The sequence below is a fragment of the Argiope bruennichi genome, chromosome 1 (assembly GCF_947563725.1).
Source record: "Argiope bruennichi chromosome 1, qqArgBrue1.1, whole genome shotgun sequence".
Taxonomy (NCBI): domain Eukaryota; kingdom Metazoa; phylum Arthropoda; class Arachnida; order Araneae; family Araneidae; genus Argiope; species Argiope bruennichi.
This window is the reverse complement of record NC_079151.1, coordinates 13,605,784-13,631,713: the sequence shown is the minus strand read 5'-3', so window position 1 is coordinate 13,631,713 and position 25,930 is coordinate 13,605,784. Positions and strand designations below refer to the sequence as shown.

The 25,930-nt window shown below is 30.9% G+C and overlaps 1 protein-coding gene across 1 annotated transcript in view; it reads left to right on the top strand.

Moving 5' to 3' along the window:
* Positions 1-25,930, top strand: part of LOC129980672 (neutral ceramidase-like) — a 66,334-nt gene that overhangs the window by 14,019 nt on the left and 26,385 nt on the right. The window contains exons 3-8 of the mRNA XM_056091055.1: positions 7,840-8,016; positions 10,172-10,299; positions 12,689-12,766; positions 14,829-14,952; positions 19,418-19,543; positions 21,518-21,604. Of these exons, the coding sequence (XP_055947030.1) occupies positions 7,840-8,016; positions 10,172-10,299; positions 12,689-12,766; positions 14,829-14,952; positions 19,418-19,543; positions 21,518-21,604 (720 nt within the window). The remainder of the gene's footprint in view (positions 1-7,839; positions 8,017-10,171; positions 10,300-12,688; positions 12,767-14,828; positions 14,953-19,417; positions 19,544-21,517; positions 21,605-25,930) is intronic.

Genomic DNA, 25,930 nt, shown 5'->3' with positions numbered 1-25,930 from the left:
ACTAATAAAACATAAAAGTAATATCAGATGTTTATTGATTCAAGCTATAAAAACATAACAAAAATGATTGTTTGTAATTAATATTTTTTTTAAATTTCATAACAATTGTTATAATTACTGTTTTAAAGCCGCATGAAAAATCTCAAAAATCAGATCAGTGTAGAGAGGGACATTATACAATTTATACTTATGGGCTGTGTTTCGTTTTTTATCGTACTTCAAGCATCTTCTGAGTTTTTAATCATCTATCTTAATGTAAATAATTTAACATTTTGTTAGCGTTATCGATAAAATCCATAGATCGGTCCTCTGATCTACATAATATACATCGATCCTCCGCTGTTGTTTGTTGTTGTTTCTTATGGCACTTGCCATGGACAAGCCCGCTGTTACGAAGACAGCGATTTCAGCCGGTGGGGGAGCGTATATATAGTAGCGCCAACTAGAGCCAAGTGCACGACTTTGCTACTCACGCATTACTGATTCGCTTGCACAACCCTTTTTTACAGGGGGGCACATTCACACATCTCACAGATAGAACAACGGAAGAACAACCATGCCCAAACTGGGACTCGAATACAGGACGCCCAGATCACGGCGAAGACGCGCTACCCCTATGTCAGGACGCCGGCACATTGATCCTCTAATCTCTTTAATCTACATATGCCCCTGTCAGAAAGATAAGTGGCCTTACAGCCATGGCTTCAGAAATAAGATTAAGAGGAATAAAATCCTTGCCAGAATAACATCCTATCCAAAATGAGAGTTGTAGTGAAAGCTTATATAAGCCAGTTAACAGCTACGATGCATGAGCAATTGGTTTTGTATTGTGGTCATGTTACTGGACTGCGAACCACAAGGTCCCAGGATCTATTAACATATAAGCCAGTTAATAACTACGCTACCCGAGCAATTGCTTTTGTATCATGGCCATGTTACTGGACTGCGAACCACAAGGTCCCTATCTATCTATCTCGCTATAGATAGATAGGGACCTTGGTTCTATCCTCGCGCATCGCCCAAACGCCACAGAGTATAAATTATAACAGACACTTTAAAATGATGAGTATAATGAAACACATACGTATTTCTCTTTACGTTAGCGATCGCACGTTTATATTTGTGAAAATCTAATGATTCACATGCACTTGCCCATTCCCAATCTGACATCTGGAACCATTATTTGATAAAAGCATGGATTAGTAATGCCATTTAATAGAAATCATTTCGTTCAACGTAAAGATGCGGCTTTCGATGCTGAGGAGAATCCACTGCAAACGCACATATACTGCGTTTGTCTCGTAGGGGTTGAAAGCAACAGCTTTGTCAAATAACACATTTTCCTTACTCCCAGAAACCTTCAGCAGGGAAGAAAGTTTGAAATGAATACAAACGAACATTCATAGTAATTAAGTTATGAGTGCGTGAACAAGTTAACAATGATTTGAATCAATATATGCATAAATCTCTCTACATACCTTTCCAGCATTCATCTTCGACAACTCAATCATCTAGAGTTTTATTTATTTTGAAAGTAATTTAATTTAAGAATTACTTAAAGGATTACTTTTAAGATAAAAATATTGTCGGTATAATATTTTTCTTTCTTTATAAGATTGAGGAATTTTATAGAAAAAAAGTACTCTTGAGTTTTGATAAATCCATTATAGGTTGAAGTATCATTTATACAGTATAAGCGGTATTGCTATGGATAATATTAGGTGTTTTTTTATTATTATTATTGTTACCATGGAAGTCACTTGGCGCAGTATAATCAAACATGACTTTTGTGCTAATAAACCACACTACAAAAACAATAACAACTTGGAAGTCATATTATTCTATCATTACCATGAATTGCAGCTAATAATATTTTTGAAATACTGTTTCTCATTTAAATTCTTGTTGCCACAGATGTTCCCCCTTCTCGTGCTAGCCTGGATTTGTATTATTCAAGGACACTAGGTCAGGCGGTCATCGGCTTTTGTTTCATTTCGCAGGTGGATGGGCCAAGCTTCTTTAAATTCTTTCTTCTCAACGGTTAATCCTCTTTACCCTAGGAATAAGGACTATGTTCAAAACTGTTCGACCCAGTTCGGTGCGTTGGCGATTTTCCCCCATTGGCCTCAAGCTCGCATGTAGGAAAAGACCACCTTTTCACACGCTCTTCTTTATTTTCCCCTTCGTCATCAACCTTGCTTGGGATTCAGTTCCTTCCGGCTCAAAGCTGGACTCGCTTTCTTCCTCCAGGGGATCGTCCTCTTTCCTGCTCGAATCTGGAGCGAAAGCATGCCGCCTCACGGGTCTGCATTTTCCGATTCCATTGAAAAATCTCTGTTTCAATTCAATTTCCGAGATTTTGATCATTTATGCTGGCAAAGCGAAATGTTTGTAGATAACTTGCAATGAAGAGGCATGTATTTATTGTGAGAAATATAGGAGCCGATGTGACATAATTCTTTTGTCTATTTTGTTGGAATGATTCGTAAGACTGATGTAATTCAAAACTGTTACTTCCTAGTCTCCAGTTCTCTACTATAATCGATGCATCAAGATTTTGTCAAACTTCGTAAAGTAACGACCTAATAAATTCCTTTCTCTTTCTACCTGATGGCAGTTTATACCAGTGGGAGTGGTCACCACAAAACTTTCTTGTATACTCTCTAAGGCCCTTGGATAAAGCAGCGAACGCCTTTGCGTGACACTGGCATACAGTGGTGGAAAAAACTTTGAGACCACATGTGAAATTGAAAATTTTTAACTTTACTAAAAAAGGATACATTAAATAGTATATACAATACAAAAACATAAAAATTTCTTCATATTATTTTATAAAGAAATTAATGTAATTATACATTATACTAAAATGATTTTTTTTTCATAACATAAAAGAATGGAAAAAACTTTCAGACCACAAAGTTAAATATTAATTAAATGTATAGCATTACAATTTTTAGTACTTCTTGTGCTTTACTTTCACACGAATTACTTCTAAAAAACGATTCTGGAAGGATTTTGCTTGGTTTTTGCATGTTAGAATCGGTATTTTATCCCATGCTTTTAAAATAGCAGTTCTGGGTTCAGACACAGAATCATATTGTTTACCATATTCATACACCATGCTTGCAAGGATACCCCACATGTTCTCTAAGGGGTTGAGGTCTGGACTTTTGGCCGGAAAATCCATAAAACTTATATTATTTTCAGTTAGCCAAGCAATAGTTGAAGCAGACTTGTACACTGACGCATTATCTTGTAGCAAAATCAAATTTTGATCCATAAGTTCATCTCTTAAGGGAACAAAATTGTTCGCCAGTATATCTTGATAGTCAAAAGAGTTCATATTACCTTTAGTGAACACAATATCAGTCTTACCTCTAGCACTGAAACCTGCCCAAACCATGACGGATCCATCCCCTTGAATTCGCTTTGAAAAATGCGTAGCATCCTGTCTCAAATCATGCCAATACTTTCTTAAACCATCAGGTCCATCTAGGTTAAATTTCTTTTCATCCGTGAACACTATTTTTCGCCACAAGTTGGGTTTTAAAACATTAGATGTTGCAAAGTTCACTCTTGCTGCAATATGACGTTTTTCAAATCTGGGTTTGCATATTTGATATTTTCCGTATTACTCAGAATATTTCTAACTGCTCTAGCCGTAACTGGAAGCATAAGTGTCGATTTTATTGCTGCAGAATGTGCATTGTCTTTAATAGCCATCCTTATAACACTTCTTTTCATTCTGGTTGACAGTTTTGATGGCCTTCCTCCTCTCTTTTTTGAACCATATCTGCATGGATATGAGAGAAACCTCTTGATTTTGCTAGCAATTTGCCTTTCACTCATTCCACTTCCACGAAATGCTAAGATTTTCCCTTTTTCAATTTCGGTCAGTAATTTTCCGCTACCCATAGTCTCAGTTGCTTCAACACTCAAAGAAATGATTAGAAAGTGTTTCTATTCAGTCTCACAACTGTCCGCACAATCACTCTTTAAAACTGGTCTCAAGGTTTTTTCCATTTCATTACATTACACATTTTTCCTTTATAGCTACAATAAACGTATTTTAAATTCTAAATTCATTTTTTTTATTTATTACATTTTATATATAAGTGTAAATGTAAATTACAAAAAAGATTTGCATTTTTGAATGCAAAAAAAAAAAAAAAGTTCAATGGTGGTCTCAAAGTATTTTCCACCACTGTACAATAGTTATGAAATATAAAACTTTGGCGTGATTTACCCTTTTTACTGAATATATCGTGTGATCTTTGGTGAGTCTTTTGGCAATTAATTCCTGGCATGCAATTAATAGTATCCGAAAACCGAATTTTTTTTAGATGCAATTTCCCCAACCTATTGAAATAAAAATTTGGCATAGATCAGACTGAGAGATTTACTCTGAATACATTTTGCACAACATTTGATAGAAATCTACAAATATGGTGTAAAGTCCATACACCAAATGTGTCTTTCGAATTCAGGGAGTTTTCAAACTTGGAGATGCGTTAACATCTTTAGTTCGCATCTTTTTAACGATTACAAACCTTTATACTTAGTACATGAGAAAGTAAAAATATGCATCCTTAATCTTAAAGCTGCTGTAAAATTGGATTTTAGAGTGAAATATATCATACTAATTCAAAATTAATCTCTCTCTCTTTTTTTTTTTTTTTTTTTTTTTTTTTTGTAATATCCAAATTTAAGGGAGAAATAAGTGATAATTCTGATCTGAACTCAAATATTCAATTAAAATAGTCTATTCGTCTAACACAGGCCATAATGACGTTATAGCAGTTTTATGAACAGAGATTAAGCTTGTTTTATTTCTAAAAGGCGTTTCTATGGCATATCTTCCATCTATCTACACAGACCTAACGTAAGTTTAATCCACCGAATGTTGTACTGCGAATTGTGGTGAATAAAAGTTACTGCCTTGTTTTAATTGGAAAGTGACGCTCCTAAATAACTATCCTAAATAGCTTTAAAGGAAAGAGTTAACATAATTAAACTAAAAGACGTCATAAGTTCTAAATTCAACATATCGTCTAACTGTTTATTGTCTATGCTCTACTGTAATGTTAAAAATAGCGCATGAAAAAAGCACAATAGTTTCAAAAGTAAAATTGTCGCAGTATAATGAATATGCATCGCGTCTATAGATTCAGCTTCATATTGAGAGATATGAAAAATAACCCGATTTTTCATACCTTCATAGTGCTAAGGTTAAAGGCTTTGTACATACGCAGTATATTCATCTTGAGTTTCCCTACTACCGTTTGTGACCGGAAATGTCTACTTTTTGTCATTTAAATCATGATCACTAGAATGTAAAATGAAACGCTGCCATTTAAGTAACGCTGTGCTTTATTTATTTATTATATGCTTAGTTAAGCGTGTATAATTTCAGACGGTTTAACCTAGCATTCACGTTTCAAAAATAACCCAGAAGGCCAAGCTTTGAATGTTCTTTTCTTTCCTTTTTGCAGAGACTAATATAAAAATAATATTTCGTTTTGATTTTTTTGAAATCAGATTTCCAACTCTTAATGTTTCAGCTTCAAACTTTGAATAATTAGTTTTTTCTAAAATGAAGTTTGGAATGCGGAGTGATTCTGTTTTGAATAAGCTGTTAATCGATATTTTTTTATACATTATGGAATCGTTTTTAAATTTCATACTATTTTTTTAAAAATGTTTAACTTGATTAGTTAACAAGATGCTACGGCCTTCCATTTTTACGCCGTAAGTTTATATCTGTTTTGAATGTTAAGTTTTAATTGAATGGCGCTAAGGAATTATATTACTTGACATTTTTTAAAAGCTGTTAGCCCGCAAAAACAATCTAAACTTCATTCATTTTAATTTATTTTATGATTCTATCACTTGTTTCTTATCTCACTTTTTTATTCAACTATTTAAGAACGGATTTATTTAAGTAGTTGAGAATTTACATGCTCTATTTGACTTATTTAATTTTGTTGTTCACATTTTAACCGAATGTCGTAACGCCGTTTTGTAACCTTTTAAAGTTTGTTTATTTTAAGCTTTGATTGAATTATTGTGATAAATTATCAAGTTTATTTATTTTATTGTTTACTCAATATCGTCATACTTTTGTAGTTTATCAAAGATTTTTTTTTTTAAATCATATGTTAGTCAAATATCAGAGGTCCAATTTCACCTAATACAACGAGCCAATTCATGCTAACTCCTTGATCTTCGAACTTATTTAAACTCCTAATTAGGTGATGCATCCTATTTGACACAGTGTTTTAATCTATATAAGATCTTAAAAAACTCATAAGAGATTTCATTATATCCAAATAGGGTTTTTTTTTGTCGTCTAAATTAACTGCTCTTTTAAATGAAATATAAATGTGTGCATCGAATATTATGAATTTAGCAAGCGAGTCAGACGCTTTGAATATGAAATGTACTGAATCCTGCTAATATGATGTGGAAGAATGCAGAATAATTTGGATACGCTTTACAGTCACGACGTTTGTCCCGGAATAATTTTCGGATGACACAAAAAAACTTGAATTAAAAAAGCAACAACATTAAATCCATTTAATTTTGACTAAATATTATCTTGATTTTAAGAGATACTTTTCACTTTGTTTTATTTATATTTAAAAATAAAAAAAATGAATTAAGTAAAAACTAATCAAATTTTATATTTTTTATTCCATTAAGAAGTCTATAGATTTTAATGTTTTATACCTGACTTATCTCTTTTCACTTGTTCAAGAATCTCAATAATATTGCTTTATGTAGCATTTCAAAGATTAAAGCGTCATATCATCAATCAAATGTAAATAAACTATTGTACAAATCCTACATTGAACGTTTTTACAACAGTATTGAAGTCAATGCTTTACTTAGGACCTAAATGGAAGTACAAAGTATTATTAGAAATATTCTGGAGAGTGTTCGCCGCGCCACCAAAAACTCCGTTCAGTCAGAGGAAAGAAGATATAAAAAAAATCAAGAAATAGTCTTTAAACAGAAAGATTAATCGAGCTCAAAAGTCAGCTTAACTGTCGCCAGATGGGTAATCATTCTTATTTAATTATGGATTTCATAGTTTTTTAAACAATAATTTTCCAAAAATAGTTTTTGTATTATCTTAAGACTTTAAAAAAATGATCTTTTTAATGATATAAATTTCATTTTTGCACAATTTTTTCCTTCATTTTAATAATATTTCTTAATTCAATTTCATATATATTTGATACAATACAATGTTTTTAATGTTATGAAGGAATTAAATCTCATCCATCTAAACATTTCATTGCGGGTTTTTGTCATTTATTAAATCCGCGGTGGGATTTTCACATTCGTTTTTATTTCACAGAACATGCAATTTTTATTTCGCAGTTATTTTGCAGTTTATTAGAATTCATGTTTTTCAACCATATCAAACAACGAGATGGTTTTTTAACATGTATCCATTCTATACGAATCCGTTAACATCCTAGAAAATTAATATAATGGGTGAACAAATTGGTCACTAAAGGCGGCTAGTTTCTTATATTATTTCATACGAACAGCTCACAAGTGACCGTTATTTCTTTTGATATCATGAGTTGTCGATCCGACAACATGCTTCCGTTATTTTGTTTTAAAAAAAAAACAGATTTCTTTCGCTTAAGAAATAACAGAGCGAAATAACAAAACATGCTTCTTTTATTTCGCTCGCCTGTCTTTCCAATATCTACTCTTGTTTCCAGAATAAATTAATGCTCATTACGTTTTTACCTTTTTTTCGTTTACAATGAAGACTATATAAAATTGCGCCTAACACGGTTTGTATTTCTTTTATTTTGACAGGTAGTGAAAGCCTTAAAAGAAAAATTTGGTGAACTTTACACAGAAGAGAATGTCATGATTACTGCCACTCACACTCATGCGACTCCTGGCGGCCATTTGCAGTATCTGCTCTATCTTATACCATCGCAAGGTTTTATACGACAGACTTTTTACAGCTTGGTGAAGGGTATCGTCAAGGTAAGCTTTAAACATTGAAATATAAGAAATGTTTTCGTATCATCGAATATATTTTACTGAATTTGGAGAACATTTGAGACATGTTTGTTCATACAGAATATAAGGTTCAACTTACTCTGAAAATAATTCATTAAAACATAGCTTTTCAGCAGATGGGTTTTTTTAGATGGAAGTTGTAAATAGTATTTTCCTAGAGCTTTTAGTTTCGGTGTCCTTTGTTTAGTCTGATCTCAAAATTTTATATATGAATCTTTATGTAAATGTTAAAAAGTTAAAGTTAAAAAAAGTGAAGTCTAAAAGAAGATATCTATGTCCATTAAATACAGGATTCTTTCTTGTAGTGCTAATATTTTAAAAGAATTGATAGTGACAGATGATTCAAAATAATTTTATTTAAAATCATTATATATTTTTGAAAAAGTGAAAGATTAATTTTAAGTTTTTAAATAGTAATCAAATTATCTGTTCTGTTACCAACTTTTTTGGAGTGTGACTTTCAAAGCTCATTGTTAAAGTGTCATAACAGAAAACGAGCTGACATCGCTTTCTAGGTTTTTATCAAATCAGATGAGTTTCCTTCATTTCGAAAGGAAAGCTATTGGATCAGAAGTTTAAATGAGACTTCCGATACTGGAAGGAGATGAAAAATCAATTTAAGTCAAAATAATAACTCTTAAATTTTAAAGGACGCGAATGAAAAGAATTAATCTAAAAGACGTTGACAAATTGAGTTTATTATACCTATATCTATTTCTACAACTATATGAACGAAGTTTTGATGTGATCAGTATCCAACCCCTTAGGGTATAATGACGAATCTGATTCCCGCGTCGAATGACTGAATTTCTAATTTTAAATCCGCAATTAAATGAAAGTATCAAGTAACTTAAAACGCAAAAATCGTTTAAAAACGTTTCAACATCTCAAAACCTTTATATTATTATTGGAATTAAAATAATAATAAATGTTCTAAGTAGGATGCATCATCTAATTAGGAAGTAAGTAAATTTGTATGTCAAGGGGTCAAACAATGCGAATTCATTACTGAATACTTTGGTGTTCAGCTTGCCTTTTCCATATGCAATCGAACCAAAAGTTCATTCAATCAATCATTCTTTAAATTAATCATCTCATTTAATCATTGGCAGATATTTACTGCTATCTAGGGCCGTGGGAAGTATGCTTCCCATCAAATTTATCAATCTTCGTATGAAATTATGTAGGTTGGCATAAGTTCTGACAAATTTTTTTAGTAAGTCAGAAACTTAAATGATTCAGTTCTTTATTTCACACAAAATGATGCATCTTGATTTGTTACTTAATTATTAATGAATTAAATTAATTAATTAATCAAATTAAATGTATCTAATAAGCTAAATGAATCCCTTTCCTTATTCTAATTTCAGGCCAAAACATATTTTAACATAATATGACTAGAAAAAAATGGCCCTTTAAAGGGTTAAAACACAAAGTCTTACTCTGCATAAAAACTTTATCCATTGTGAAATATGAAACCTAAAACCTGGGGAGCGGCCATAAAAAAACATTGAAAGAAAATTTAAATTCTACAAGATGAAATTCTTGGTAACACGGTGAATGCGTTTGTTGAAGAAGAATTAAGCCATGTTGCTGAATAAGTTTAAAAATTGTAAACTATCTATCCAGTTACTGCATGACCATATCCAGCTGCCGCTTAAGAATTTCTCATTCATATCAACAGTCACACTAGCTCAATAATCAGCTATCAAAAACTCCTTGCCAATAATGAAGACAAACATTTCATACCCATACACGACTTCAAATGATTTCTTTTCTCTCAAAATGCCCCGATTCTGGGAAGTCCGTGCTACAGTATTTTGTTTCAAAGCTTTTACCTTGCGCTCAAATGAGTCATACTTTTCCGATTCACTCTTAAACTTTAAGTCTGGCCGGAGAAAGCCAAGGATAAAGTGCTATTTGGCTGAATTTCCGAAATTTTCACAAAGCTCTATTTTACTCATGTTAAAGAAATGTACATTTAAACTGACTCTCAAACGGATGAAACAAAATCAAACAAGATTATAAATACAAATAATATTGTTTGGTACTCTCACGTGACTAGAGGAAAAAAACCTGACCTATCATTTCGTAAACTTCAGTGTGTTTTTTGTTGCAGAGCGTGGAAAGGGCCCATGACAATATGCAGCCCGGTCATATCTACTGGAACACTGGGGAGGTGTACAATGCCAGCATTAATCGCAGTCCCACCGCTTACGAAAACAATCCAGAAGAAGAAAAGGACAGGTGAGCGGCATATCCTCCTGTGCAAAAGTATTTGATGTATTACAAAATTTTTATAAAAAAAATATTTTGCCATTTAGGTAATAATTTGTAAATGCAAATCTTTCAGAGGCTTTTATAGTTCCGTACGCCAAAATCATTTTCTTCATCAACAGAAACAGAAATAAGGAAAATTTACTATGGAAATCTCTAAGTAATTATTAAATCGGGATCGATTAAATATTGAGCTTAGAGAAGAAATCGTTTGAGAAATATAAATGCCAGGACATTTGTAAAATGACATCCACTTCAGATGGCATTATGAATGTTTCGATTGATTTCTTATTTTTAATTAATTAATTCCGCACCATAAGGAATTTCTAGAATATCGCTTGGTGTTTTCGAATTTTTTTTGTTTTAATTATCGCACTGTCGTATTACGTTCATTCTTTAATTTTGTGTGTGTGTGCTTCATAACCACGTTTTTATAACTTTAACCGCACTCTTATGAATTGTGTTTCTCAAAGAATCTGAAATATATTGTAAATATTAGAATATAATATTAAAATCAATCTGCATTACATTCATTAGATTTTACCACGCATACAACAGTTCGCAGAATATTCCAGTAGTAGTGAATTTGTGATCGAATGACTTGACACTATTTATTTGTTACTTTCAGCTACCGCAATATAACATAATCGACAGTAACCTTCATAAGAGCACAATAGTAAGCATACTATTGTTTCAAATCAAATATGTTTTCATTTTCATAATTACATTTCATATACTAATCAAACACAGCTTGCCTATTGGCTTTGCTGGATTTTAGCAATCCTTACTATTATCACAAAAAAAATCATAACATTCGCCGTCGTTTCTTTATGAAATGATGATCTTATTTAACGAAAAATACACTCTAATGATGGCTCAAGTGCTCATTTCTAAACCGTTAAAGATAGGAATCAAACACAGCTTGCCTATTGGCTTTGCTGGATTTTAGCAATCCTTAATATTATCACAAAAAAAATCATAACATTCGCCGTCGTTTCTTTATGAAATGATGATCTTATTTAACGAAAAATACACTCTAATGATGGCTCAAGTGCTCATTTCTAAACCGTTAAAGATAGGAATTTACTTCCAAATTGAAAAATACTCTCAATGATGAACAGAATTATCTTTTATTTATATTATTGTAGGATGGAAGGAATTTTATTTTAGGCAAATAAGTAAACAAATGTGCAGCTAAAAATTAAGATGCTTCATTTTTTATGCAGTATGAAATTCTGCGCTGAAAAATAACTAGCTAAGAATCTTAGGATTTTATTTTAGTATTTTTTAAGACAGTTATCAATTTTCGCGAGACTGCTTTGGCCGCGGTGGCTTGGAGATTAGGTCTAGGCTTCAAAACTAGAGGGTTCGAAGTTCTAGACCTGGTTCTAAGAACCATCGTGTCAGCGAATCTGGTGCACGCTAAATCCGGTGTGGCTAAATGTCTTCCCGCTGGTGTGGTACGTCATCTTGGAGAGGGGTAGCCAGCTTGGGTGTTTCCGACTCGTTCAACCGCGGTTCAAATTACGAGATCCGTCACAAAATAGCTCTAGTGTTGCTTTAAAAAATGCAACGTTATTATAATTAAACTAGTCTGCTATTGCTATGGTCTAAAAATAATAATATTCTATAATTCAGTTTCTTAATTAAATCAGTTAACTCGAAGGAGAGCGAAAAGGTATTAAAAATATTTGACTAAGCAGGTTGACTAAGCAATGTAAAAAATAAAATATTCCTATTTTTTTCTATATTATATTGATTGACTCAAACATAATTCTTTACTTTATTTAAAACATTTTTTCATTTAGAAATGTGTGTTTCTATTGGTTTAGAAATTAGATGGTGGATCACAATTATAAGGGCACTTAGCCTAATATTTTAAGTGTAATATTTGACTCGTGCATCGAATCACTGAAAATTTTAAATCTCAAATTAAGTGAAAGTGTTCAGTAATTTAGCATGTAAAAACCCCTACATTATCTCATATGTTCTTGTATTATTATAAGAATTGAAATAATAGATGTCCCAATAGGATGTGACATCCAATTAAAAAGCTAAATAAAATCGTAGGCCAAAGGGTTGTTTACATTAGCTAAGTTTACCTTCAGCAGTTTTTACATAGACGAAAACTTTTCTTTTAAATTAAATATATATAATATAAAGTAGATCATAAATGGATACTTTTTTAAAATTCATATTTTCGTATAATCGTATACCAATGCTCAAATAAGAAAGTTCAAAAATTTGGTTTAAACAATACGGGATTTTTTTTTACATGTTCTTAAATACACTTAAAAGTTCATAAAACTTATTTTTCCATTTGTGATCTTGCATAATGGAAGTACTTTTTTTTTTCCAGATATGAAACGAATGTGGACAGGACCATGTTTCTTCTTAAATTCACCGATATTCACGACAAACCTCTAGGGATGATCAAGTAAGAACTGAATTACTGCATTTATTTCAAAATTAATTTATTAAAATGTTTTCCTTAAACGTACTTTTATTAGTGTACTAATGAAAAGAAATGCTTTAATTTTTAAATTGCTTTTTGTCATTATTTTTTCAAATCTATTATAAATATTATCAGAGTTCTTAATCAATAGTTACTTTAATCAATTATCATGTGGCACTCTTCGTAAGAAATAATAATGAAATGAAATTAATCGATTAATTGATAATCATATTCTGAAAATGTTAAAAAGATATTGTCTACGGGAGCATTCAATCTTCCAAAAAGAAATCTGTTGCTCACCAGGAAATACGTGAAAATCTATAACAAAAGTTCATCTTTATAACCATGAAAGAAATCGAGTTAAATAAAAGTGTATAATAGTTATTCTCTTCTCAACCCGGTTACTCGTATTTCATTATTTAAAAGGAAAACTTCAGAAATTCATTAAAAAAAAAACGAATATTCCGAGTTCTAAAGATGTGTATTTGTATATTTTAACGAAGAATTTAAGAGACTTCAGGAATTTAGAATTATCTTAATTTAATTTTAAAAAATTCATAGCATTAGTTATGTGTGTGACTTAAATAAACGAAATACTTTAATAACAATAAAAACTATTGGTTAAACTAGTTTGATTTCGAAAACAATATAAAACTAAACAATGGTTTGTAAAAAAAAATTCAGAGTTAAATGGAAAAAAAGTAAGTCAAGAAATGTGTATTAACTATACATGATGAAACCTCGACCACCTTGATATGCAGAGTGACTGAAGGATTGGACTTTCGCATCTAATAATTAGCGACATGTTTCGCTTATATTCACTTATATTTCAAATGAAAAAGGAACTGTGAACCACAGGAAACAAAATCCGTTACGAATATTTCATGTGCCCTTAATATCAACATTAATATATACTTATTAACATTAATATATACTTATTAACATTAATATATACTTATTAACATTAATATATACTTATTAGGGCACAAGAACCTGCTTATTTATATTGCAATTTCTCTTTTTCCAACTCGAGATTACCTTCAAAGAATTTTCTAGGTGTTCAGAAAGTTCTACTTAAAATTCTAATAATAAAATAAATGAATAAAATGAATGATAGAAAGTTTAAAAGAATCGGAAATGAAAAGTGAACAATTATATATTTCATGTCAAATTAACTGCCTTTGGCGATCAGCGGGTTCGCCAGTGTTAATGGTCGTTAAATTTTTTTAATTGAATATTTTATGTAACTTGGTTTTAATAGCTTCTTCGTCAAAATATCTTTAAGCTTCAAAATTTGATTTTACTAAGTTACTAAATGTTCTTTTCATTTTACTAAGCATTTCACTCATTTCTGTCAACTCCATAAAAATGAGTAAAAAGTATACTTTCCTGTTTCTGGTCTTTTAACAATATGATCCGATTTCTAATCTAAAATAATATAAGATTTGGAATTTTTCTTTATATTGATAGTATTTTAAATATGAATATAATTTTTTTCCCAGATTCTCACAGAATTAAATAAATATATTGCTTGCTTCCCAGAAATCTGCTTGCCAATAATGATGTGTAAAGGATTTCCTTTGTAAAAATAAAAAGTAAAAATACCTACAAATTTAATAGTAATAATTCGCAATAATATCCATAGCAATCTGCTAATTTAATAATAATATCTGCCAATTAATAATAAAATGATCAAATTTATATTTTTATTTGAAATAAATAATAAATAATTTGAATAAATAAATAAATAAAACATTTCTGTTGCACGCAGTTAAAAAATGCCAGAAAAATAACATTTGACTTGACTAATTAATTCTTACATCCAATGTTGTTTGAAGTTTATAAACCAATGTATTTTATTTTCAAAGAATTGTTTCAAAGTTTGCGATTGAAATTTACAAAGACAAAATGGCATTTAATTATTTTGAAGGTTTATACATAAAAAAATAATAAATTAAGCAATCTTTATTATTTTAATAGCGAAACGAAATGTAATTCAAAGAGCAAACACTATGGATAACATTCTTTTCCTTTTTCTTCGCAGCTGGTTTGCCGTGCACCCCACCAGCATGAACAGCTCCAACCACTTGATAAGCAGTGACAACAAAGGCGCTGCCTCCCTCATGTTCGAACAGCTAATGAACGGCGACGAGGCCTTGCCAGGAAAGGTGAGTCTTCACTTCCAATTTCCTCAGTAACCACCTGTTGAGCTGTCACATTGAAAAGTAGATTGTTGAAAAGAGTCGAAGTCGGTCAAGCAAATCTTCAAAAGTATTTAATAATTACATAAGCAAACTTTGTTACATCAGACAGAAGGTAGTTCATCCATTATTTTCGAAAATATTTTCTTGAAGATTTTATTACTTCTCATGTTTTACGTAATCTAAATAATAACGGTTACACGTGCGTTTTTGCAGTTCGCAGTGCTTGACTTCGCGTCCCAATTTTGTCTCCTTCCGGTTGTGTAAATCGACACATCTAGTCAATATACTGAAAAGGCTCCGAGTCCAAATTTGATACGTGTAAAAATTGCTTTAAACTGCTGATAATTCAATCAATACACAATACTTTACATGACTGCAAAAGATAATCCAAATTGTTTATTTAAATATTTAATTCCTTAAAAATAACCTGAGATCGTTATTAAGTTAGCTATTTAACTCAAACAGAGCATCACTTACAAAACACAATCCATCACTAGGTGATCTATTGATCTTTAAAAATATTTCAGATTCAATTTAACCCTCAATGGATTTTATACGTGATTCTCACTAAATTGCAGCTGATTTCGGCAAATATGTATTTTAATAAATATAAATATATTTTCAGTATTATAAGAATATCATTTTTGTTAGAAATTATTTATTTTTTAAAGGGATATAAATGTGTTTCAAATAGTTATTTATAATCTTTTAATGTATGATATTTTTTGAAATAATCTCCAACATGAAGAATTTTTTTTCTGTTGCACGTTTCAAAAAAGTGTTCTATTGTTTTTGTTTGTTTTTTCCTCAGGTAAATCATTGTTTTCCTTTAACATCAAGTTACAAGATATATAGTTTTCCATCTAATATTTCTTCATTCTACATTGTTGATAGCGTTTCATATCGCGCAGTCTCATCTTTACATAAATTCCCAATCAATGATATAACTATTTCCCTAATAAAATTTATATTAAGTTTTATGATGCCACTGGAAGTCTTATCTCAAGAATCAAAATCATTGTGAGAATTGTTTTCAAAACATTCACTGTCACTATAAGAATTTATAAAATTTTCTTTATTCATATTTGGGCTCGATATATTAAAAATTTAGCACAAAAGGCAATGATATATCAGTGGAGATATATTCCTGATGTTTAATTGGTAAGATAATCGTTCCCGCGTTTCACAGAAAACGAGCCCCAACAGATTATGTCTTGTCACCTTTCACATGTCATACGACGCGACAACAAAGCACTCTTAAAGCACCTAAGAGTGACTTACTACCATTAAGGGTTAAAATGGGAAATCGTGAAATCTATTCTTTCTGGTGACTTTTAATTGCTATCAACTGGATCATTTGAATATCCGGTCATAAACATAGGGATAGCGAAGAACAGCAAAGCAGGGAGTTACAGAAGTGTTGCAACACTCTTAGGGAATACCATAAAGAGGAAACGTTAGAACGTTTATACTATTTTCGATTAAATTATCATAAGCAGGTGGAATAACCATACCAAAAATAACTGAAAGATCAATCACACTAATACATATAAAAATAAATTTGCATAGTTGTTTCGGCAAGTTTTGTGGTTTAATATTTTATTTTATATTGTTTGTTTCGTTCAACAGCTGTTTCACGATAGATCTTTCCTAATTTTTTTATATAATTGAAGCAAAACGATGATCGTTTTCATTTTATTTAGAAATTTTTGAAAATGGTTTGATGTTTATAGTATTCTTCTGCAAATTTCATTTGCGAAGCCTGTTTTACTCCTGTCATAAGAAATATTTCTTTAAAACAACAAAGTCTTTCTTTTTAAAAGGATAAGTTTCTGACGTGATAGAGGATTCTTTACTAAATGACTTTTTTCTTCTAAATTTTCTCGGCTATTGATAAGAGAATTACTCGTCTGCAGGAAAGGGCTGTCGATTTGTTTTTTGTTCATTTTGTGGAAGAAATCGCTCTCTTTTTTGTCGACTGGAATGGAAAATCCTTTTAACTGAACGCACTCGTTGCAAAAGGTTCTTAAAAACTGTAGTTATTTGCTGTTTACTTGTTTCAACAGCATAAAAGTCAATGGAAACAAACCTAGAGTCTTTATTGTTTGGTTGGAATTTGCAAAAGAACTTTTTCAAATATTATTTATAATGATGCGTGATTCTTTAGGAATGATAGTTTGCAGGTGGTTATTCAATGTAACTGTATCTGATAGGCGTTAAATGGATAAAGTTCTTTGAAGATCTCCATAGTGAAGGACTTTGTCTCCCTTTGACGAAGAGCCTAGATTTTGAAGAGGTTCGATGGTGACTTCTGCTTTTGATTATAAGTTTGGCTGAAGGTTTTAGATAAATTGCGGACAAAGCAGCATTTTGCTTTCTTGATGGGTGCCAAACCCACTTCTTGGATTCCTTTATCTTGTACAATCGTTTCTTGTAAAAACAAGCGCTGCATCTTCCTTCTGTTTGTTATGAGTCGTTTCTTCCAGATTTGAAGATTTCCACCAATTAATGCTGCAATATTTCATGACCTTTTAAATTTTTTAGATTTACTTCGGGCTTCAAATATTTTTATTGGAATTAGTAGTGATTTCTATAATTTATTCTGGTTGGAAGAAGAAGAGACGGTACTTATGAGATTAGTTACAGTAGGATTTAAGAGCTTCTTCAGTTTATTATGTCCACTGCAGCCATAGTAGCGGTAGTAGCTGATGATTGTCTTTTCTGCAGCAATGTTTTTCTTTGATGTCGTTGTAAAATATAAGCTTCTTGTATCTATATTAAAGGACCATCCATCTGTTGCCACCTCTGGACTCTAAATCTGACTTTCTACATTACTCCCTCATTTTCATGACATTGGAACTCAAGATGTAATGAAACATTTAATGAATGTTATCATATCTGAAGCATGTAGGTTAAATAAGAATTTGACATCAGTAATTAGTGCAGATGAACCAGCTTAAACTAAAGTGTAAAAGAATCAACTACGTTTCTCTAAATACCTCTTGTGAATTCAACATCAGCAAAGTGAGAGCCCTACGTATAAAGATGGTCGTTTTAAATTAATTAGGTAAATGGCTACAAAATAGAAATAAACTAAGATCAAAGTCAAGCACTACCGATACAGGTGTAGATGAAATATATTTAACATCTTCACATGTTGAAAGAGCCAGATATACTCCTGAAGTAACTACATTGGCATTACATTGCCTTCAAAATCATACAAGAAATACAGTTCAGAAACATTTCAAGTAGAAAAATAAAACAGAATTGAAAAGAGTAATGCGCCGTAAACTCTCCAATTCAGTTACAAAAATAATGCTACAGAATTTGACTCATTATTGTGTCATATGATGTTCAGGGTTTGTTTTTGTAACTTCAAGTCACACGAAAGAACATCTGCCCTTGAGTGCTACGGAGTTAGTTACTCAAGCTGGTTACCAATGGCTGTTCCAGATCTTGAAAGAAAAAAAAAAATTCCTGATATTAAAAGTCAGAGATTTCTCGGAGGTAAATTTCACTACTGTCTGCCTTTTCTACCATATCTGACGACCAGCTTCATGAGCAAAATAATAAGGGGTCATGAAGACATTATGTGAATTCTAAACAATGAGAGTGGTCTTCTAAAATGGAGATATCGGGTCCTCATATTTCCAGAAATTTAACAGAGTTTGAAGAAATTTCCTTCGTGGATCAAAAAATAGCCTATAATTTTAAGAATTGAGTTAAGAATCATATAAATCATAAATGAGAAAGGCAATATCTTCGAAAAAAATGTAATTTTTACTGAAAGTGGGAAGTTTGGAATTCGGTCTTCGATGCTGCAATAAAAAATTTGTGGAAGATAAAGGCAAATACAGATATATTAAGATGAGATTCCAGTTTTTTTGTAAATATTGTTTCAAAATATATATGTAAAATGGAATCTTAGCATTTTGTGGTATAGATAAAAAAAAACATAGAAAATTTTTTAAAACTTTTATTTTAAGTTTATATATAAAGTTTTATTATTATTTTTTTCGGGCAGTCTTAAAGTAATTATTTTTGGTTGATAAATATGTTTATTTTTTATGAATAGAAATTAATGTCTTTCCATTTTTTAAATTTATAATTTCAATTATATTAATATTTGGTTTCCTTCGTTATAGTGGAACGTGTATTCATAGCAAATTGATTAAAATGTAAATGAGTGTTTTTTTCGCTGCGACTTTACTGACCTTCCACCAGCATAAACCTAGCAGCTAGCCTGAGGTGGTGGGGTAAAAATTTCTTAGAAAACTGTTTTATATATATATATATATATATATATATAATATAAAGTAAAAATTGTGTTTTTTTATAAAATCAAATGGAAATTTGTCCATCTCTTTCATTTAAATGACTTCCGAACCTAGAAATTGTTCTGAATGTCTCATTTTTTTTCTATCTACAGGGTCCTTTTGTAGCAGCTTTTGCGCAGTCGAATGCAGGCGACGTTTCTCCAAACATCTTGGGTGCCAGATGTCCCAGTGATCCTTCAGAGACCTGCGATATCGAGACCAGCACTTGCAAAGGAGGGGTAAGGAAAACGATGAACAGAGTCCGATTTTGATTACATTTTTTTAAATTATCATCGCGTTTTGTGCTTAGATTCGTCACTTATTGAACTGAAGAAAGCTAGTACTCACTTTAGAACAAGGTCTCTTTCCATTGATTGATTAAGTCAAAATTTGATACAAATCCACAGTTCTAGTATAAACGGTATTTAAATTTTATTTATTTAGTTCGTTGAGTTTTTATATTGTTATATTTTCACACATTCGGATGAACAATTTCCCAGTAGATAGATCTAATCGAAATTTTGGCGCAGTTCTACAATTCTGGTTTTTTGAGTTACCACTTTCGTGTGTATACGTATGGGTAGACAGCAATCATTACAACGTATTTGATCCAAAACTTGGGATCTATTCTAGCAATAAAACCATCAGCAAAATTGTATCAATAAATTGTTGTTTTATCGTGTTCACCTACACATGGGCAGACTTATCATCGACAGTTTTATTCCAAAATTAACATAAATCTGAAATTATGATATAACATCCGCAAATTAAATTTTTTCCCCGCCTAGTTCTTTGTATTTTCTGAATGATCATGTTTAAAGACAGAATTTAAAAAACAATTCAGACGCGGAGAGATTTCAAACCTGGATATTCTTCTAAATCATGAGGTCAAATTTTTTGACCATGACAGCATTTTCTCAACGCATATACTTCGTATATTAGAAAATAATCAGTTTGATCTCAAAACTTTCACGCATACTCTCTAATAAAGGTGTTTTCCCAAATAACACCTTATATGGTATGGTGTACAATAGTTTTTACAGAATATATTGTGATTCTTGACGATTTTTTTTATGATTAATCCCTGGCATACAGTTAATAGTATCCGAAAATTGAATTTGTGTTTTAGACGCTTTTCTCAAAATCGGTTGAAATAAAAATTTGATACAAAACTACACTTGTCTTCAAAAAATCGCATACCAAATTTGATATATTTAATTCAAAGCATTTTTGAGTTATCGCTTTTATATGCTTCTGAAAGCACAGACTGAACAGACGATCAACCCTTTGTTAACTTCTTGTTGGATTTCGTTCAAAATTTGATAGGTGTCTTTATTAAAGATGTTCAATCTGTTTATCAAATTTTACTTAGCATATCTCTATCGTGTTATCTTATATTCGAGCAGCTATTCAAATAGACGTCCTTTGAAGGGATTTTGCTCTAAACTTGTATAGGAATCTACAAACTTTGTGAAAAGGCCTTGTACTAAATTTCTTCCTTCCTGCTCAAAGCCTTGAGTTTTCTTTGCCACAGACAGACAGACATAATGCCCAAAATGCATTTTTCAAATTCGGAGAGATCTGAAACATAAAGTTTCGTCAAAATCTCGAGTTCGAATTTTTTTTAGCCATTATATTTTCTCTGTACTTGGTGGACAAGAAAGTAAAAAGTGCTGAGAGGGATACGCTGATAAAGATATAATTATATTTTCTTTTTTTATTTAATCATTCAAGAATCGTCAAGTACGCATGCTTTCATTATAGCTTCATTTCAAGAGACATGAATATGGCGAAGTTCATGTACGCTGCACGTAGCCAAACATCTGACTTCACGTTGTCTTAACCTTAGCTACGAAGTATTACTACTAGTCGATGATGCAAGTTATTTCATATGTTTCAAAGCCAGTTTGGTGAAATAAGTTTGAAGTATCTTGCGAAGCATGAATTTTCTATATTAAAGTGTAAATCATGTTCATGTCTGTTAAAGCAAGTCATAATTAGTTTTTTTTTTCTTGTTCCATGCATTGAATTAAACAACAAAGATCTCGCTATGGAGGAATAAAACTGTATAAAAGCATTTGCCATTAAAGCAAGATTTATCAAATAAGATCAAAATAGTGTTATGAAAAAGAACTATGAGGTTTCTTCTATGCTTCCTTGTGTTCGTATTTTATGAATTTTATTTTTAAAGCATTTGTGCTTTATCTTTGCAGAAAGAGCGCTGCATTGCCGTTGGTCCGGGACAAGACATGTTTGAAAGCACTTGGATCATTGGCAGAAGACAATACAAAACGGCCAAAGTAAGAGAACTGTTTTATGGAATCCTATGGCTATATCAAGTGGTTATAAACCTCAAATTACAATTTCTGTGATGCGGCGAGGGGGAAAAATTCTTTACGCAACATGTATTTTTTCAATCAACTATTATTTTTGTATAGAACAACATTTCTAAAATTTGATACAAGAGTTTTCAACTTCAAAGTTTAAAAATAAGTCTATTTTTCTGTTTACTTCTGTTAGAGCCAATCGATAATAGGCGTTTGTCAATGTTTCTAGTCTTAAAAATGTTATGAAACTCGAAATTAGTGTCACTGAATTTCGATTTATTATTATCAAAGTTTTAAGAAGTATTGCGAGCTATGAAACTGTCAGTTCCACCAAAACTGTATATTCAGTTTTGTAAAGCAAAAGTTTTTATCTTTTTTTTCACCCATACTTCATTTTCAGGATTTAATATAAAAAATTTAAGAACGTTGTTTGCCGTATAATTTTCTTTCTTCATGGAAATCTGTGAATTTATTTTTGGATGATTAATTCAGTGAATTAATTTTTGCGATGATTAATTCTGTGAATTAATTCTTGGATTCACAATATGCTTATACAATGAGTTAAAAAACAATGTTTTTATTAAATATTTTCAGTGCAAAATAATATCTGAAGTATATAAATCATAAAGACTACTTCATTTTAAAAAAATGAAATAGGCCAACTTTTGACAGTATGCAAAAGAAAAAGAATATTATATAGATAATGATTTTTGAATTTATCGAAGTTTGTGTGGAAAAGACAGTAGGATCTGTTGCTTTTTTTAAGCAAAATGCTATTTTTAAAACAAGGAAAATATTTAAAATCAGTGATTACATATGCAATAGACTGTGCTAATAATCCACACATCTAATTTTCATTTGGCATATGTCACTATTTAAAATTTTTTCCCTTTTTCTGAATTTTTTTTATACGTAACTTTTTTTTTACTTTGATAACATGTATCGATTTCCCCTTCTTTCTCTAAAGTGTTTGATGGGCTATGGTCTTTTTAAAAATATGTTTATTACATTGTCTTGCTTTTTATTGTTTCTGTTTTACATTTATTTTTTACGTCTTGTTTTCGCGTTTCTTGTTATATGTATATATGGAATACTTTGTTCCCGTTTCATATTATGTTTTATTTTTATGATATGCAAATGTGTTTTACATTTTTAATCCTTTTTCTATGTTCTCCATGAAATTTGTTTTATTTATAATTTATTGATATTTCTTTTACATATATCATTTATTTATTTTTGTTCTTTTTGTGTTTTTATACTTTCTGAATTCTCTCTCTATCTCCCTCTCTGTATATATATACTTATAATAAAGCTCAATGTGTCTGTATTTATGTTGGCGCTCTATAGGCGAGTCCGATTGACCTACAGCTACCAAATTTGGTACATGTATAGCTTGGAAGTCTGGAACCTGCACCTCAGAGCCCCTTTTTTTTTTAAATTTTTAATTATGATTTTAATTAATTAATTAAAAATTAAGCAAAATTTTGGCGTTTTTCCACTACAACTTCCAAAAATATTACAGCACAAGATTGATTTTTACATCATGTTGAAGATCAAAAAATAATCTTTTCAATGATACTTACGTTTTAATCAATTAATTAAATTTCTGTTTTTAATGAATTTTTAAAAAATCTATACTACTATTATAATGTGAAAGTTTGGATAGATGGATATTTGTTACTCAATCACGCCAGAATGGCTGAACGGATTTGGATGAAATTTGGCCCAGAGATAGATTATAATCTGGAAAAGGGCAAGGCTACTATTTATCCCGTTAAATTGAGGGATTAATTTTTTTATTAATTATAAACTAACTTTCCTACCAAAAAAATCTCTTCATTTCCCCATCGCCAAATGAGTAAGGCTACAATTTTTTTCCCCATGCTAACGAGGTTAGGCTTAACATGTTTTCGACCGATCATTTTAAATAATTCTGTTTATTTTCTTAATATTTGATGAATTTAAAATTAAACATTGTTAATTAATCGATCTTTCGGATCCATTCTGAAGTACTTTTTAATTAAATTTGGTAATTAAAATTAAAAATTCCTAACCTCCATAACGTTACCCCAACTGGCGTAGAAAATTCACGCATGCGCAGTGTGTTCTGATTGTTGACAGCTGTATTTTTAACGTATACGGACTTGAGTTTCATTAATTGGTTTACTGTTTTATTTTATATCAGGTACACACTGTAAATAAATTGTTTTTAGATTAGTTGTGTGCTTTTGTAATTAAATTGTATTTATGCTAGCTATATTTTTCGTATATGCTTATATTTTTAATTAGGTCCCCCCCCACACACACACACGCTAACGAGGTTAGACTTAACATGTTTTTGACCGCTTATTTCAAACGATTCTGTTTATTTTCTTAGTAGTTGGAGCATTTAAAATTAAACATTGTTAATTAATCGATTTGTTCATGATGAATCTGTGAAAATTTTGCTGAAAAATTCTTGACATATTACATAAATTAAGAAAGATATTCTTTAATGCACATGAGGTTTAAATGCTCAGCGACTCTGTTTTTAGTACTCATATTTTTTTTTTTTTTTAAATTCTTTGTTTCAGTAAAAAAATGTTTTTATATTAATTGCAGTTTAATTATTTCCACTTTAATTTAAGGCATAAATTCAACGGGAGCTAACAGAAAATTAAAGAGATACATATTACGTTATACCTGAAGGCCTTTATAATATTATGAGTGAATTATATGACTATCAAAATTTGAAGATTTAAAATATTTTGATGAAGAAGCTATGAAAATAGGAGTTACATAAAATATTTAATTATTGAAATTTTAACGAGCATTAAGATTGGCCAACTGGCGGATTGCCAAAGGCTGCTAGTAATATAATATTCCAAAAGAGTAGAACTAGCATTTTTTTTCCCTTCTAATATTGCATCTAAAGATATACTTCCAAAATTTCACTAAATAAGATGCACAATTGTATGAAACGCTTTGGCTTCTGTGAAGATTGAAATGAAAAAGTTAAAAGCAAATTATACGACCTCCTTAGTGTAAGAGTGTAGCAAAATTTTTCTCTTATATGCACACAAAATTTCATGCTTCTGTTTACGAAATATGCTTAGATAAATTTATTTTATAATTTAGAGGGGCTCAGTATAAATTTAGTTGAAAACATTTATCACATTAAAAGTTCAAAATGAGCATTCATTATATAGAAATTTGAGAAATCAGACATTTAAGATATCTTAACAAATTAGTGGTCTGAAAAAGAAAAGAAAATTTTTTACTTGCAATTTTTTCATGATATTAAACTTTGCAATGGAATGATATACAGCGACGACGTACTTTTTAATGATTGATTTTGTATGTAATCTTTATACCGGAAGCCTAGTTACAAAAAAATACTAACGTCGTTTTCGAGATTTCAGCATCATTTTAGAAATAGCATTTTATAAGACGGTTTAGCGACTGAAAATTATAAGAATATTTCTGGGAGGAAGGACGAGGTTTTATACAAGTGTGGCATTTTGTCGCAATACAGCATTCGTGAACTCTTACCTGGTCATCTAGATTATGATTACCAGGCCATCTAGATGGGGCTCCATTTCAGAATGAAATCAAATCTTTCTTTCCTTAGAATTGTAATTTGGACAAACAATGCCATTTTAATCAAAATGGTAATAACAATCGTTAAAGAGATCATTTTTCAAACGAAATGAAATTCATTCTTCGTACAAGAGGCTCATTATTTGTAATAATTTTCGACAAATGCGCTATGTGATATATTTAGAAACTTTGATTGGTCTTATTTTGTACAACAGTATGTTGAATGGTAACCGATATACTCAGTTAGTTTTGAATGACATGATGCCTGAGCTCTGTGGCCTTTGATTTTATTTTTTCTGACACTGTCGTAACTAGATGTTGCTCTTTCTCATCATACGTGCTCTGCAAGACGATAATTGGACACTGAATTCTATGACAAATGGATTGGCTGACAAGGATCTGATGAATTTCCTCTCGTATCACATGAAGTCGACTCCTGTTATTTTTTATTTATGGGGTTGCTTACGTTCTTCTGTGCATAATGCGTATCTTGTAGATGCAGCTACTTTTTGCCAAGAATTCAAGAAGTCTGTCTTGATGTCACAAGTGATAAATAGGATCGCGTGTACGCATATATTATTATTAGAAGGCAACTTGGTATAAGTGTCGAAAGTTATGTGTTCATTTTGTGCAAACTTTTTTAGCACATCAGTTCTTGTTTTATTTGACATTTTTTAAAAAATTTTATGGAAGTTAACAATTACATAATGGTACATCCTC